A 17825-nucleotide genomic window follows, 5' to 3' on the forward strand; every position below is an offset into this window, starting at 1 on the left:
AACAAGTGGGTAGATGGTGGAATAAGTGCAACAACAATGAATCCTTGCAAGAAGAGCATCAACAATATGGATATGTCAATGACAATGTCTCAGTATTCAAAGTACAGATCACATCATCAAAGAGGTCTAAATCCATTCCCAAGAGAGATATCATTATAAATTATTACTACATTATTATTACATTATTATCTTCGTCGTCAAATCATCATGAACCTTGGTAAAAGTTGAATGAACTCTGTTGGAACGTTCGAGGTTTTAAATTAAAAAATTGGGTTTGTCTTGTGTTGTGTTTTGGACAGCCAAAGTCAAGATCCATGGTTCAGTTGGGTGAGTGTGGGTGGGGGTTGGTGGTGGTTTGATAGTTTGAGTGCAGGAAAGAAAGGGACACGACTCATTCTCCATTGTCGATGAAGCCCCCTTCAAGTTCTATCTGAATGCATGCATTGTGACTTAACTAGGAAGTAGTAGTCAGTCAGTAGTATTAGTCAATAGTTATATTCATATTCATAATACATATACTATAACTATATATATAATATTTATTTAAAAAGTAGTAAAAGAAGGGTTTATCTGTAATATATATATATATAAATAAGAAAGATACGATCGATCGATCGATCATTCATTCATTCATAAAGAAGAATAACATGGACCCTCAACAACCTACACAACAACAACAACAACAGAATGGTGGTGGCGGTGGTGATACATTGTCAGCAGCAGTGGCAGAGTTGGATAAGCTAGAGTCATTGTTGGCCAGTGGTTATCTGTCACGTCCATTCTCTGTGGATGTGTCAAAACAACAGCAACAGACGAACAAGTCGACGACGAACGAACCAGCAGCAAAGCAGACACCTGCACCTACACAAGCAGCTCCTTCAAAGCAACAACAGCAGACTTCATTGCAGACTGCACAGCTTACACAATTGCTTCAATCACAAGTGCAGGCACATCAACATCAACAAGCAGCAGCAGCAGCAGCAGCAACAGCACAGGTACCACCTGCAGCAGCAGTAGCAGCAGCAGCACAAGCTCCACCTGCTGCTGTGACTCAGCCACAACCTCAAGCGCCACAGCCACAGGCTACAATTCAGATTGCAACTCAGGCTCAGGTGGCCCCAACACAATCGCAACAACCTCAGACGCCACAGCCACAGGCAGCCAAGCCACAGGCCACTCAGGTTCAGGTGGCCCCAACACAAGAGTCACAGCCACAGGCAGCCAAGCCACATCCCACCCAGACACCAGCACCCCAGACACAGGCTCCTAAGCCACAGGCCATCCAACCTCAGGCTTCACAAACACAAGCACCTCAGCCTCAGGTGCCACAACCACAGGCTGCACCGGCACAGGTGACTCAGTCGTCTGTGACACCTAAGCCTCAGGCTGCTCCTGCTACACAACCCCAGCCACAACAAACTAAACAGGCAGCTCAGCAACAGAAGAAACAGGCGCAACCAAAACAGAATGATGTCAAGGACACATCACAGGTTCCGAAGACACAGCCTCAACCTCAACCTCAGGCGCAAGCTACTCCACAGGTAGCACAGCCTCAGACACAACCTCAGTCACAGCCCCAAACAAAGCCTCAGACTAAGCCTCAGAATAAGACTCAGACCAAGCCTCAAGCACAAACAAAGCCACAATCTCAAACTCAGCCACAGACGACACAGCCTCAGCCACAGGCTCAGGCTCAGCCACAGACAACACAACCCCAACCTCAGGCTCAGCAACAGACGACACCACCTCAAACACCACCTCAGGACAATTTGGAAGAAGATGTACAACGATATGATGATGACGATAACAACAACAACAACAACAATAGCAAGGAGTTGGAACTTTTGCAAGAGTTGGAAGAGATGGAAGCAGAAGTAATGATGCTGAGGCGAAAGGAATATCTCTCAATGTCAGGCGACATGAAACGCAACGAATCACTGCTGTTCCTCGAGCGCAAGGGTTTGGTCAAGGAGATCAGTGCCAAGTTCCAGACACCCGACACAGCCTCCTTCACCAAGTTCAATCCCAACACACATCTCTCCATCAAGGAGAGAATCCTGCACTTGAAGCGAGAGAATGAGCGCAGGAGCAAAGAGGTCGAGGCCATCAGACGAGAGACTGTCATCCAGCTCGCAGACGAGGACGAGACATCGACGATGGACTCGCCAACAAGCAGTCTTAGGGAGAGAATATACAAGTCTGTGTCCGAGCCACTCGCGCCACAGGACCCAAAGAAGACATCGCCAGCCGATGGCCACAAGTCGACACAGGTGGCCACCTCAAAGTCCCGCGCTGCTGACCCCGTGTCACCATTGCTGTTGTCAACAACATCAACACCAGTCACCAAGCCCAGCGGCAAGGGTAGCAAGATCATCATTCGTAGACGAAGGAATGCTGCGGCAGCAGCGTCCCATGATCAGATGAGCATGATGGCGCTCACACATTATCTCAACATCCCGCCCAACCCTGCCAAGCCACCAATCACATCCAACACAGCCAGCCTAACACAGCCGACCAAGGACTTTATCAAGACGCTAGTGTCGCTGTCCGACACTGGCAATGATATCATCCTGGACACTTCGCTGCCCACGCCCAACAGCTCACCGGACGCAGGCACCGCTCCCGATATTCAGTACACGCAACTGCGTACCCGCGCCATGAAGGCAGCTTTCAACGTGCTCTTCACACTGCCCAATCAAACATCGGTGATCATGCCATGTCAGAACACTGACACTATCGAGGCCATCAAGGAAAGGCTTGTGCAGTACATGTTGAAGGCATTTTGTACTACTACTACTACCACCCCGGCCACATCAGATGCGGCCAATGGCGAATCATCAGAGACAGACGAGTCGGCCTCCAATCCCGCCACACCACCCTCCCCTCCCATCAAGATCATGCCCGAGAACTATGTAATTGTTGACTACTTCAACAAGCCTCTCGAGAAGTCAATGACCTTGTAAGTTGGGACTCCGTTACTGATTGATCGATTGATCAATGTCACTCACTCACTCAATCACTCAATCAATCAATTTAGGACCAAGAGCGAATATATAATGCACAGGAGATCACGTGGATTGCAGCCAAAGCTGAAGTTGGTTGAGAAGGTCAACTTCTACGACGCCGATCCTTCAACGGAACTCAGTGAACAGTCATACGAGATCATCAAACAGATTATACCCAATGTCAAGAGTTGGCATGGAGAAGAAGTGGACTACTTCAGACGCATCGCTGCACGTCTGCGTTACGAACTGTTGCCACACATCAAGGGAACTGTTCACTCATCGCTCACTGAACGTCTGTCCCCACTGCCACTTCCAACGCCTCCCAACAACAACAAGTTCCTCGTCTCCATCTTCCTTCCCATCCTCCAAGTCACCAGAACTGTTGAGATTGAGAGTAAGTTAATACCCTAAAGTGCTTGCGTGAGGGACTATCCCTGACACTAACTCTTCAATCAATCAACTAGTTAACGAGATAGCAGATGATGTAATCGCAAGGATATTCAATAGGAACTATGCCAAGCATTTGCCACCACAGGTTAGTGCAGGAGACTTCATTCTCAAGGTGATGGGACGATCAGAGTACATTCATGGCACACACAAGATAACTGTCTACGAGTACATCCGATCATGTCTGGTACAGAGCAAGAAGATACAACTCGTCTACGTTCAAAGACCAACCATTGAGATGGACATTGCACCATTCAAGCCAAGATTCAATGTAAGATCATGTTTGATTGATTGATTGATTGATGGCACTGACACTCACTGACAAACTGGTACTCACCCAATCACTTGTTTAGCTATCCAAAGAGTTGCCAATCAAACATGAGGTTGGAGCACTGTCTCATCGCGCACTGCCTTGGGATCATATGAATCACATCTCTGTTCGAGACATCAAGCGACCATTTAGGATCAAGGTGGGCGGCGCCTACAACATCCCAACGAGCTATCTGAGCAAGGAGGACGAGAGCATATCGGTGATCGTGTCAATCTCTTTGTATCATGGTGTCGAGTGCATATCGACCTCGTCCACCAAGCTTCAGAACATACTCCCGCCATCATTCTATGCCACGCCACCCGCATCGCTCAACGCCACGTGGAATGAGAACGTGACCTTCTCCAACTTGGACTATGCCAACCTGCCAATGGAAACACGTCTCTGCATTAGTCTTTACGCGAGCACTTCGTTCAAGACTCCCACATCGCCCACTGCCGCCTCATCCAACACCGAGCTCGACCAACAGCGCAAGGAGTCCTTCCCGATCGGATGGGTCAACGTCATGCTCTGTGACTACAAGTCGCAACTGCGCACGGGCCCAATGACCCTGCATCTGTGGCCGGATGATGTGGCCAATCCCCTGGCGCCCTGCTCCAGCAATCGCCAGAGCGGTGTCGCGCTGTTCATCGAGTTTGAGCAGTTTGCGCTGCCGGTGGTGTTCCCCTCGTGCAACAACCGCGTTACAAGCACCCGTCCCCACACCATCAACCCCAAGGACATGGTTGAGTTCTTTGAATCGATCATCAAGCTCGACCCGCTCAGCGACCTACCCAAGGAGAAGTACCAGCATCTGTGGGCGTTGCGACACTACGCCACCCAGTATCCTCAGCTACTACCGCGTCTCATGCTCAGTGTACCCTGGACACAGCCATCGGCTGTGGACGAGATCCACGCACTGATCGACAAGTGGGCCATCCTGAATCCCTACGATGCACTGGAACTCCTGGATGCCAAACACGTCGATCGCAAGGTGCGCGAGTACGCCGTGCGCTGTCTCGAGTCGCTCTCTGAGGAGGGCCTGCAAGATATCCTGTTGCAGTTGGTCCAGGTGCTCAAATGCGAACCCTACCACGACTCCCCATTGGCACGCTTCCTCCTTCGTCGCTCTATACTCAACCGCACGACAGGACATCACTTCTTCTGGTATCTCAAGTCCGACTTGCACGTCACCAACATTGCCGAGCGCTTTGGACTCTTGCTAGAGTCCTACCTCCTCGCTTGTGGCACGCACCGCAATGAGATACAGCGACAGATACAGGTCATCGACAGCCTGACCGAGGTGGCCAGGAAGATCAAGTCGCTGAAGGATCAAGATCGTCGCGAGACACTAATGCGCGACCTCGAGCGCATCGAGTGGCCCAAGCGCTTCCAGATCACACTGAATCCTAAGTTCGAGTCGAATGGTCTCATCATCCAAAAGTCCAAGTACATGGACTCCAAGAAGCTGCCGCTGCGGCTCTCATTCACAAACATCGACATGGATGCCGAGCCAATCGATGTGATATTCAAGGTGGGCGATGATCTGCGCCAGGACATGCTCACACTCCAGATGATCCGTCTGATGGACAAGCTCTGGCAGAAGGAGGGTCTGGATCTCAAGCTGTCGCCATACGGTTGCATTGCCACGGGTGATATGATTGGAATGATCGAGGTGGTGCTCAACTCTGAGACCACGGCCAAGATCCAAAAGAGTGCTGGTGGTGCCACTGCCGCCTTCAAGCTGGATCCACTCGCCAACTGGCTACTCAATCACAACAAGACCGAACAAGAGTATCAAAAGGCTGTGGACACATTCATTCTCTCCTGCGCTGGCTACTGTGTTGCCACCTATGTATTGGGCATTGGAGATCGTCACAATGACAATGTAAGTTTATATGATCCACTGATTGATTGATGGGCTGACGCGTGGACATGTACTAATCCAACTCATACACAAATTATTAGCTGATGTGCACAAAGCTTGGTAGACTATTCCACATTGACTTTGGACACTTCTTGGGCAACTACAAGAAGAAGTTTGGATTCAAACGAGAGAGAGCACCATTTGTATTCACGCCAGACTTTTGTTATGTGATGGGAGGCAAGGAGAGCCCCAAGTTTGCCCAGTTTGTAAACTACTGCTGCACGGCCTACAACATATTGCGTCGTCACGCCAAGTTGTTCATGAACCTCTTTGCAATGATGGTGTCCACTGGCATACCAGAGTTGCAATCGATGGAGGATCTCAACTACCTTCGCGAATCATTCTCACTGGAGCTCACAGACGACAAGGCCAGGGAGAAGTTCACATCACTCATACATGAGTCATTGACAACAAAGACCACACAGCTAAACAACGCAATACACATTCTGGCGCATTAACATGTTACGCCACTCCATTCATCCATCTTCTGTCAATCAAGTTGATCACAATAAATAACGAACAAAGTCGCAACTTTGGCATTTCAGTCATTCATTTACACTTTGAATTTACAAGATGTATGATTATCTTTGATGTCAACATCCAATCCTGTAAGTAGAGCTTGGCTAGACATCATCGGCATCAATAACTCAACTAACTGACTCAATCAATCAATCTACCGATGGATCTAAAGACAAGATACAACTGCCCACACACAGTGTGTAGCAACAACAATGGACAAGGATATCTTAATCTCAACTCACGTTATGTACACGCTTATAAATCAAAGCACTATTATCTGAGTTCTGGAGTCGAATGCGAAAGATGCGTGATAAACGAAACAAAGAAACCATCATCATCATCAACATCATCATCAACTATCGTCTCAATCCCCAAGAACAAGGACAAGAACAAGGACAAGCACAAGAACAAGAACAAGAAGAAGCGTCGATTACGTTTAATCACAAACCCCATTGTTGATCGAGAGCTTATATTGGCCAAAAAATCATACATGGCCACTGCCATAGCTATATGTTTGAGCAAACAGAATGGTGTTGAAGAGGCAGAGTCTGTAGTGGACAAGATTCAAAACATGATATCAAGTGGTGATGTATTGGATGATGGTGATGATGGTGATGACGCTACCATCCCCAATCCAATCACTCGACTGAAGGAAATCATCTTGGATGATATCAAAAAGTGTTTGGACTCACCGAGCGAGAAGAGTAGTCCAAGTGCACTGCTCACGACAATACTACTCGAGACATTTGATCGTGAGATCGACCAGTCGTTGACTTCATTGCCCAATCTGCAACTGGCAAGATCAATCGCAATGATCGTACACGACGAGCTGGAGAGCGTCGACCGCTATTTCTGGAGAATGCACAACTCTAAACAATGTACACATGAGGATTCAACAACTGGACGTTGCACAAGTCGTCCAAGCAAGAGAGACTTTCGGACTCATCTGCGATCCCTTCATCACAGGAAACATGTGGAGGAGACAGGCGCAACTCAATATGTCTTGGCAGACTGCCCTGGATGCATCGATTTTCTTTCAAAGCAACAACGAGTGGACAATGATCAATATGAAGAGGATGATGTAGTGGACTTGGTCTATGACAGCGAAGAATATGAAGACAATGATGATGATGAAGATGGTGATGACAAGATGAAAGACGATTCATCTTCCAAAGACGTTAAAAGAATGGTTGGTCTCTTCAGGAAGTTGGAATCCATCTTCCATGCATTTCCAAACACAGTGGAGGTCAACACAATCATCACGACCTTGATGAATGAGCGAGTGCAACATGAAGTAGAGGTACAAACTCCAGACTTCAATCTTCAGGATGTAATTAACAACAACAACAACAACACCACCGACAACAACAATGGCAATGACAATGACAACGACAAAGACAACAACAACAACAATGGCAACGACGGCAATGACAACCATGACAACCATGACAACCATGATAACCATGACAATAACAACAACAACAATATAGAGAGTAACCAACCACCTGATATAATCGATGTCGATCTGGATACATCCGACGACGCAAGCACAATACCTGAACAACATCCAATCTACAAGAAGCTAAGGCGGAGACACTGAGGAATCAATCAATCAATCGAGAATGAATGAATGAATGTATATATTATTATTATTATTACATTTCCTTTACTTAGTACATAACAAACATTAATGAGACGAGCAGTACGAATAGTAGCACTGGAATGGATGCAGGCGCGGTGATTGATCCAAGTGATGGATTGGCTGTAGTTGTAGTTGTCGACGATGTAGTGGATGTTGTCAATGATGGGTTGGCACTAGTAGTGGAAGTAGTTGATGTTGTCGACGATGGGTTGGAACTTGTTGTGGAAGTAGTTGAAGTGGTTGTGGTAGGATTGGAAGATGTTGTTGAGGTGGTTGTTGATGTTGTAGATGTTGATGATGTTGTTGATGGCTGTGTTGTGTTGAAGATATCAGTGCTGACCCATGCAGGACAGATCGATGGATTGGAGTTGGAGTAACTATAGTAGAAGCTGGTGGCCAACGCGCCAGTGGTTGGATAACGATACTTGGTGTTGCCAACTGTGAACTCATACAGGTAGAGTGCGCACTCGGGTATCTGCATTGAGTTATACATGTAGGTGCCAGCAGTGGCATTGCCCAAGCCCATGTAAAGGTCATAGGCCACGGGCTGTTGAGTGATGTTGATAGGGCGAATGTACAGCTTGGCAGAGCTTGGTGCGGATCCATACCAGTTGGCCAAATATGTGACATTGCGCGCCATTCCAACAGAGTCCACTGTGTGTGAGCCTCCAAAGATGGGTGAATCATTGCTTGGACAATTGCCAGCGGTCATGTCCATCGTCCAGATGGAGTTGTCAGAGTCAGTGTCCATGTCGTGGGCAAAGGCGCCTGCTGACATGTTTGGATTCATGATATTGGCGCGGAACTGAGTGCTACTGCTGACGTACTCCTGCTCGTCACTGATGCACGGCGACGATGTCAGGCCATCACATACCCAGTACTTTGACAAGGGCATTGCTTTTGGATCACTCATCGATGCGTAGGCTTCGACAACTTGCTCACCCTGACACTCCAGAGTGATCATTGCGTCAATACGATCGTCGAACGTGGTGCCATCACAGCTATTAAAGCCAAGACAATGCTTGGTTGCCATGTCCTGAGAGTGTGCCTTTGATGCTTCATACACCACCGAACTAAAGTAGACTGGCTTGACAGGTGGGAAGACTGCCTCAGTCATAGCTTGATCATTCACCAAGCTTGGATAATAGTTGTTTGTGAACTGTTGAGGTGCTGTTGATTGTTGTTGATTAGGGTGGATGTCACTCAATCAATCAATCAATGAATACATACCCATTCTGATGGCATTGATCCAAGCATGTGCCTCACGTTCTTGCCATCTTGGACGGATTCCATCATATGATTCACCATATTGTTGTGATTGATCAATCAGACAACAACCAAGAATGATCAATATAACTATTATTTTATACATTTCTAACTTTCGTATTTATGAAGAGTGAAGTGATTGAGTGAGTGACACTTGTCTATCTATCTATTTATGTCCATGTCCTGTAGGCATGACGGGTGTCTTTCAATCTAACCATGCTGTCAATCTCCAAAAAGTTGGCCTATCCCCTCATCAGGGCACAACAATGGCTCATGACCCACACACTTTGATCATTTTGATGAATCAAAGAAGGGTGTTCTGAATGAGTGATAATACGATCAAAGAAATATCAAGGGGTAGGATGCCCATCTTTAATTGATATACTGATGGGCACCGCATCGGACAACTTGTGACGCAACAACTATAACCTTGATGGCATTGGACACACCCGATTTGGAGCTCGTTGTTTATTATGATTATTAGTACTCTGTCATCATTCACAGAACACTAACAATAATATACGAATTTTGCCCATCAAGATGTCGCTTTGAAGGGTTGGGGTGGAGGGATTGATTACTTGATGGATTGACAAGTGAATGAACCATTGGGCCAAGTCATCCAAGGTTACAAATGTTCTGCACATCAACTGCGTCGTGTCAAGGCAAATGAACTTGACAATGAATGTACCAATGAATAGTAGCAGAATAATGAACATCCAAGTTAATATAATAATATCCTCATAGTATTATAGACAATATTGGATTGTTCGTATGTATCTTTGACAAACACACCTTGAGAGTTGCTGTCCTTGCTCAATTAATATTGATCTAAACAGACCCAATGTACAACTATCAGAAGAGGGAATAATCAAAAAGGAGATGAAGAGTATGGTCCACACCACACTATGAACTACGATGTCCATCATTTCTGACGTTCATTGAGAAGTTTAAACTTGCCAACGAGCTCACCGCATACCTCGATCAACCCTTGGTCAAGGTGGACAACCCACTTGACATAATTAGAGGCGATCCATGAGGCCACAGTTCCCAACATTGGCGAGAAGTGATATCTTCTACATTCCTCCAATATGGTGTCACCAGTACAAAGTGTGTGCTATTCTAAAGGACTAGATGAGTACCTTCTCCCCTGGGCTAACAATAAGTTAATATATTACATTGACCGACCAATTTAGAATATTGGTGGTCCTAAACGTTACATAAACTGAAAGTCGTTTTAATGTGATTGATTTTTGTCGACGGAAAAGTTCCCTCATTTCGTTCTTTTGAGAAGAATCAAGAAATACAAAGTTGGGTACCGGCATCCCACAATTCTTTTTTTTATTACTCTTACAACAATGATATTAAACAAATATTTAATCATTATTATATTATTTGTTGGGATTTCCCCTTTTTGGTATGTATCCATTGAAATAAACACTCAAATCAATAATAAACCTAACATTGGAATCATTCCATCATTCCCGCCAACACACAATCACAAACACACACTCACACATACATACACACATTCACGCTCACTCACCAAATCAATCTCAAAATGACAGCTGCAATGCTCAGTTCCCAATATTGAGCTCGAGTCGACATGATGGTCAACCAGTGATCACGATCTATGGCAACTATTTCATGAACATTCCGACACAGCTCATCTTTGGTTCATTGAACATCCCCGCACCACCTCCGCTATCATCATCAATGCTCATTGCTCCTCTGCCATTGTCAGCACGAAATGGACAGTTGTACCTGGTGTCCAATCAATCAGTCTCCAACGTCATCAATGTCAACCTGACACCATTTATCAATAATCTATCACCAGTGCTCGACACAATCGGAGGCAACTTCACGATCACCGGCAACTACCTCAACTTCTATCGCGCAGACAACTCCATGACCAATATCCAAGCACAATATTACTCAACCAACGCCAATAACTTCAAGTATCAATTCACTGCTGTGCCCGTTGACCCCCAGGACAACACTCAAATGGTCCTTGTCTATCCTCAAGGTATTGCCAAGTTGTCTGGCCAGCTCTCAATTGATCTAGTTGGTGCTCTTGGCCAGCTCACTCCCAACTACAACGCAACAGTGATGGTGTCGTACGGCCAAATGGATAACAATGACCCAACCTCAATGACAATGACCGTGGACAACTATGTCAAATCTATGTCCAACATTTTTTTCACAAATGTTTATTACCTTAATTATTATGACTATATCGCTCATAATTGGATCAGCAATAACACATTGGTATTCAATCTCAAACAAAGTACATATATTGGATCGCCCTTGACCATGTTCTTCTCGCCTGATTCATCCTACTCTTACAACACCTTTGTCATCTACCCCCTACCATCCATCTACGTGAACAATGGAGTGGGAGTGCCCCTGGGCGGAGGCAATCTGCCTGTGTCCCAAGACAAGACCTACTGCACCAATAAGCTACAAAGCTGTACCATTGCTGACAAGTTGGTCAATGGACCGTTTGATTGCAACTCCATTCCAATACCCGCGGGAATAGGCCTGCAGATACCAATCAACTGCACCGACACTTCTGGCAATCAGTTGCTGACCAAGTACATCTACTTCAACTATGGTCCATCCGTATCAAACAACATTGTCAACAAGAATGTGCTGGTGGTCGATGGAATCGGCTTTGACACTGGCTCCACCTCGGTCAAATTCTCAGACGGCTCGGTGGTCCAGGCATCCCCCCAGTCCACAACCACCCAAGCATTCTTTGTATTCCCTCGGTCTACGCCAATCACTGGAACATTCATATTGACAAGTAGTGGTCAGCAGTCTGGATCATACATCTACAAAGGCAAGCCCTACATCCAGAGTGTGACCCTTGAGAACAAAAATATTGTTGGAAATGAATCATTGATTGGTTACGTTCAACTCAGAATAATTGGAAGTTTCATCACTTTGGGTGCATCGAGTCAAGTGATGGTTGGATCACAAGTATGCACAGTGATCGGCAATAACAATTATATTATTGAATGTTGGATGAGCATCCCTGCTGCCAGCCCAGTCCAACTACCGGTTGTGATCACAATCGACTCATCTACACAACCAACGGATCCGTTCGATGTACTATTCGATCTGGCCACACCAACAATCGTATCAATCACTCCTACATACACACAAACATCAACTCAACTCAACATTGTTGGTACTTTCCTCAATCAGTCAATTCTGCTCGACTCTGGTGTACCATTGATTGCACAACAAAGTCAGTATTGTACGACAGTCAACGACACTTTGATCACATGCACCATCCAGCCCTCCAAGGGCGAGTTCTCCGTCGTGCACCTGGGTGTCAGCTCCAACTCATTGGTGTTCGACTATCAACCAGTGATCAGCAACACCTCATCACTCAATGGATCAACATTGGAGGTGAATGGAGTGAACTTCTCACCCTACCTCTACTTCTCGATGGGTTCACAATCGACAAACCCAGTGTCAGTGACGTCGACCAAGGCCATCTTCCAATTCCCAGAGTGGTTCTTCCCAGGTTCATACCAGATATGCTCATCTGGCTTTTATTCCGACAACTACCGATTGTCTTTGCATCCAGTGATCAACGACATAGAATATGATGGCCGCCTATCCATCTATGGGTATTACCTCAGCGTAGTAGATCTGGACGGTAAAACACTCAACCACTCAATCTCCGTCAACAATCAATCAGCATATCTCACTCAGGATGACAATCGCCCCACGAGGTCAGTCTTTTACCCGAATCAGAATTTGGTGGCCTCAGATAGTGTCCGATCAGTCATTTTGACTACCACTCTCATCATCAACAACATCGCTTCAAATTCATTCACATCATCACCGATCCCATTGCCATATTTGGACAGAGTGGTCTACACTCAAGATAGCGGCACCCATAAAACGTCGACTGGAACCTTTGTATTCACTGGCACAACTCTGGAACACTTGCCCTACCTCTATTATACCATTAACGGAGAGGGAAAGGGAGACTGGATCGCTAACTCAACATCAACCGGATTCCATTATTCCAACATGGTATCAGTAGGAGAGGCAATATATACATTTCAATTGTCATGGCCCCCAATGACCAGCAACAATATTTCCATCCACATTCTCAAGCCAACATTGGAGAGAATATATATCCGTGAACAAACGAAAGCAACCGTAATGGGAAGAAACATCGTCAGCAAGTTCATTCGGTTTGGATCATACCAACCAACAGATTGCGAGGGTGGTGGATTCAACTCTAACATGACCACATGTAATCTATCCCAATGTGAAGAGTGTCTGTCCACATGTAACACCTTCACCTACAACAATGGAATGACCTCATTCTCCAAGATATTCTACCCTAGTATGTATAACAACAATCAATCAATCAATCAATCTTTGATGGAACTATTCCATACTCAAACACTAACAAACAATCAATCAATCAATCAATCAAACAGGAAATCCAGTGTTGATGTTGGCCGTGTCCAATGGTACTCAGGTGAATGTGACAGCAACTCTGTCGTGCAATCAAACAATTGTACCCAATCTATTGGAGTTGCTATCAATCAAAGTTGGATACACTCAATGTGAGTCAATCACAAAGATTGGTGACAATATCTTCAGTTGCCAAGCAAAAGTCACCTCGGGATCAGTATCATTATCTCTTCTTGAAATGGAGTCCAACACCATTCCTTTGGTCTACATCGATCCAACTCCACCTTCCTCATCATCATCAGATGAACCCAAACCCCAGCCCAGCTCATCATCAAAGTTGCTGCCCAACCTCAGTATTCTGATAATTATAATCTACCTCTCACTTACATTTGTCGCTATCAATTAAAACATACAACTGCTACCAAATAAAGACAACCAAATTGAAACAATAACAACTTTATCATCAACAATGCTCATTGTTCCACTTCCATTGACAGCATACAATGGTCCAATGTACCTGGTGTCAAATCAATCGGTCTCCAACGTAATCAAAGTAAACCTGTAATGATTGGTGGGTTGTCCATACTTGTCAGTGAGATGTAGTTTGTAATTCTCTTCTCCATTGATATCGAGTTCAATTCTTTGAATGCAAGGATCTGATGCAATGGCATCGACCAAATGTCCGGCCAAATGTGACTCTGAGTCTTCGAAATACAAATGAAACAATAATCCGTTGAATAGTCCAACTAAAAGTCATATCTATACCCATAACTATCTCTATATTATATATTATCTCCTTCTTAGTTGGTTGTTCTGAAAATGAATGTTCCAACGAATCGAGATTCGAAGAAGTCTAATACTGTGAATGCACTGATTTCCAGGTTATTAATATCCCTCATGTTTAATGTAATACGCGCGTAAAGTCTCATCGATGACTCCAAGCCAACCAACCAGCCAGCCAACCAGCCATGTCTAGGCAATGTAGTTATAGGCCATAGGATTATTTGGATCCCTGCCCAAGTACTCCTTCTCAATCAAAGACTCGATACGCTTCTTAATGTCAATCGGCTGGTTGGTATGGATGATGATGTGTTAGTATGTATGATTGATTGATTGATTTGATTGAATGATTGACGCTCAATGTCATACCTTTGGTGAGAACCTAAGTTGTTGGAGAAGTTCACTGATCAATAGGTTGTGGCTCAGTGTCTTCCTTGACTTCATGATCCTGACGATTGCTGCATCGATGTTGGTACCACGATCGTGAGTGATACTATCGCTGACCTTCTTATGCTCCTCGGCCGTCTCCTTGTTCTGCATGGCGTTGACCTTGATCTTCATCAACTTTTGTGTAAACTCATTGTTGAAGTGGAATGTATCCTCCTCGTCGATCTCCTTTGACTTGGCCTTGCGCAACAATATCTTTGTCTTTGTACTGGTCAATGGTTTGATGTTCAACTTTATCGTGGCAATATCAATGCCTGTCGCCTGTTGAATATCTCGCAGTGACAATCCATCCCTATCATTGAATACATTGAGTATAAGGTATTGTAATAGTGATACAAACAACTCCTTCTTGCCCTAGTGTAGTGATTGATTGAGTTAGTCCATCATGTTCATTCACTCATTCATTCATCCAACATACTTGTCTGAAGTTGGCCTTGGCAACACAGTGACTCAATGGATAGTGCCACTCAAGTGTCTTGGACTTCTGTGTCTTGGTATAATATGTAACGAACAATGCTTGCATCTCAAGTAGCTAGTAATGGGTAGTGTTAGTAACCATTCCAGTCCAGTCTAGTCATGTCAAGTCTTGTCCTGCTGGGGACACAACATACCTCTTTGGGAAGGACGACATTGATGTTTGTGAATGATGGCCAGTTGCCTTTGGTCAACACAAGGACACGGAGGTCGACGTGGGTGGTGCCAGGTTTGATACCATTCGCTCGGAATGCATCGTTGATCTCACTGGATGTGTCGAGATCAACAAACATTCCGTCCAAGTTCTTGGTGAACTCATTGCCACACTCTGCTCGCAGCTTTGCCACCATAGACTTCTCGGCATCAATCGATATGTACTTCTCCAGTAGCAGACGCTTTGACAGATCCTTCTTGTAGAATGCCTCAAACACATCCTTGCCCTGTATATACCTAAACAGTATCAATGACTTGTTTAGCGAGTCCTCCAGCTCGCTCTCTGTCACTCCCTTGTTGCCACTCCTTAGCTTCGAGTCCACAAACTTGGCTGTTGTTGTTGCGAAAGAATAGTGTTGTGTTAGTCGCAGAGTGAATGCGCACGCAGCGTTGATCCATTTGGAAACACTCACCTAATAGCTCGGCGATGTTCTCGCCTCTGTTCATAAAGAACTCGAATGACTCTTTGAGGGCATAAACAATGAGATCATTCTTTGCGAATGATGCCTCGATGATGCCATCCAGTTTGACCTTGAGCGCCACCAGGTCTTGGATGAGTGTCGCATGCTTCTCCTTGTCAGCCACCATCGATTGGCCTGTTGTCTTGATGTATGAGATCCATGCCGTCCTTATCGAATTGAGCGCGCCCACACGCTGTAGCAGAGTGTAGAGTCGCTGTATGTCTTCAGTCTTGTTGCCATCGACCATCTGATTGAATCCCTTGCTAATCAATGTGTTGATGTGACGCTCCAACATGTGTGTCTCGAGTGCCTGAATGATGGACTTCTTTGTCGACATGTCCAAGTATCTCAGTGCTCTCTCGCTCTCCTCATTGATCCTATTCTGTACATGCTTCAAGTATTGAGGTACCTCAAACTCTTCAATCAATCTATTGCCCTCATTATAATAGAATGTATTTGTCTCTGCCACCAAGTCTGATTCAAATGCGCTATATATCTGTGTCGTGACAATGTTAGTTTGTGATAACATCGCGGTGTCCTCTCCATCACTGTTTGATCATACTTGTAGTGACTTTAACATCTTGATCAAACTTTGTAACAGGTCTTTGTTGACGTTGTCGCCACGTCTCTCATTGTCGATTGATTGTAACAGTCCTGACTTGAGTTTCTTGGACAATTCTGTTGATGCCAACAGATACTTGCTAAAGAACTGCAGGCCAAGATCCCAAATCGACTTGGTCGCATTGTTCTGAAGTACATAAGTCCTGTCCATACACAAGAAGATGCTCATTATAAGTATCTTTGATTGATTGTTTGTTTGAATGATTGATTGTTAGTATAATTCAATCAAGCATCATCATCGAGTCGACTTACAATGTTGTTGGTATGATCCTTCCAACATGCATTCAAACTACTCAGGTAGTGCTCCATGTCCAATGTCTGACCGATCATTCTCTGTAGGCTGACCTTTGTATTCTGTTCAATCAGACTTGATAGCTTTGAGTATAATGTTGATGAATAGCCACCTGATAGACAAAGGTTCTCAACCATCTAATGATGTTTGTTCGTGATTAGTACATTGATTGTTGATTGAATGAATGATTGACATAATATGACATGATATGAACATACTCTGTACAACTCCTCCAGTGTCTGATTGATGGCTTGTTTGCTGTAGATTGAGTTGACGGCATTGGAGAGATGTCCCCATGCTTCAGACTCGTAGGCATCTAATGACTTTGGTACATCCTTCAAGTTCTTGATAACCAACTTCTTTGGTGGTGCAGCCTGTCTTAGACCAACTGAGCTTGTACTTGAATGAAGTGATGGTGAGCTGCCACTGCCACTACCGGACAATGACTTTCTTGATACCAATGTAGGTGATGATTGTTGTGACATCTATCTATCTTTTTAACTCTATCTCTATATCACTTATAAATATTATTATTATTATACAACTTTTAATGAATGACCTAATCCAAATTGATTCATTCATTCGATTCGAATTCACAAAGAACCACCTTCCACTTCAAACTTGGATCTTCATGTTCAATTAGTGTTGGTTGTTGTTGGGCAGGGTGCGAGGGGAAAATGTAGGATGGGCTCAAGAGATGATGTTATCAACCAATCAATCAATGGATCAAAAACACCTGACTGACAATAATCAATCAATCAATACTTTATTATTATTTGTTTGAATGAATGAATAAACCTACAACAACAAGAGTTTTATGATAATATTGATTTGTGTCTCTTTGAAAATAACCTCTGTTTTTTTGACATTAGGCTAAACTACCACATGTCCCAAACACTCAATCTATCTTTGTTAACAAATACACACAAACAACAAACTCACACACACACTCATCCATCTTCATAAACATTGACACTCGCG

The 17825-nt window shown here is 44.7% G+C and overlaps 5 protein-coding genes across 5 annotated transcripts; 3 read left to right on the plus strand and 2 right to left on the minus strand.

Moving 5' to 3' along the window:
* Window positions 1–647: 647 nt before the first annotated feature.
* On the plus strand, window positions 648–6144 carry SAMD00019534_087140 (hypothetical protein; the record flags this gene model as incomplete). Its single annotated transcript, XM_012896071.1, has 5 exons — window positions 648–2959; window positions 3038–3399; window positions 3470–3723; window positions 3806–5647; window positions 5728–6144. 5 exons carry the CDS (start codon window positions 648–650, stop codon window positions 6142–6144), a joined length of 5187 nt encoding a protein of 1728 aa, XP_012751525.1.
* A 132-nt stretch (window positions 6145–6276) lies between these two features.
* On the plus strand, window positions 6277–7805 carry SAMD00019534_087150 (hypothetical protein; the record flags this gene model as incomplete). The annotated part of the gene is made up of 2 exons (XM_012896072.1): window positions 6277–6294; window positions 6378–7805. 2 exons carry the CDS (start codon window positions 6277–6279, stop codon window positions 7803–7805), a joined length of 1446 nt encoding a protein of 481 aa, XP_012751526.1.
* An 85-nt stretch (window positions 7806–7890) lies between these two features.
* On the minus strand, window positions 7891–9219 carry SAMD00019534_087160 (hypothetical protein; the record flags this gene model as incomplete). Its single annotated transcript, XM_012896073.1, has 2 exons — window positions 7891–9017; window positions 9078–9219. Coding segments are annotated over 2 exons (1269 nt in total), but the record flags the coding sequence as incomplete, so codon positions are not given.
* Window positions 9220–10757: 1538 nt separating this feature from the next.
* On the plus strand, window positions 10758–13962 carry SAMD00019534_087170 (hypothetical protein; the record flags this gene model as incomplete). Its single annotated transcript, XM_012896074.1, has 2 exons — window positions 10758–13482; window positions 13580–13962. 2 exons carry the CDS (start codon window positions 10758–10760, stop codon window positions 13960–13962), a joined length of 3108 nt encoding a protein of 1035 aa, XP_012751528.1.
* Window positions 13963–14528: 566 nt separating this feature from the next.
* SAMD00019534_087180 (hypothetical protein) lies at window positions 14529–17329 on the minus strand (the record flags this gene model as incomplete). Its single annotated transcript, XM_012896075.1, has 8 exons — window positions 14529–14624; window positions 14706–15137; window positions 15202–15315; window positions 15395–15801; window positions 15884–16427; window positions 16494–16730; window positions 16805–16981; window positions 17063–17329. 8 exons carry the CDS (start codon window positions 17327–17329, stop codon window positions 14529–14531), a joined length of 2274 nt encoding a protein of 757 aa, XP_012751529.1.
* Window positions 17330–17825: the final 496 nt, after the last annotated feature.

This window comes from Acytostelium subglobosum (genome assembly GCF_000787575.1).
Source record: "Acytostelium subglobosum LB1 DNA, scaffold: scaffold19, whole genome shotgun sequence".
NCBI classification, from domain to species: domain Eukaryota; phylum Evosea; class Eumycetozoa; order Acytosteliales; family Acytosteliaceae; genus Acytostelium; species Acytostelium subglobosum.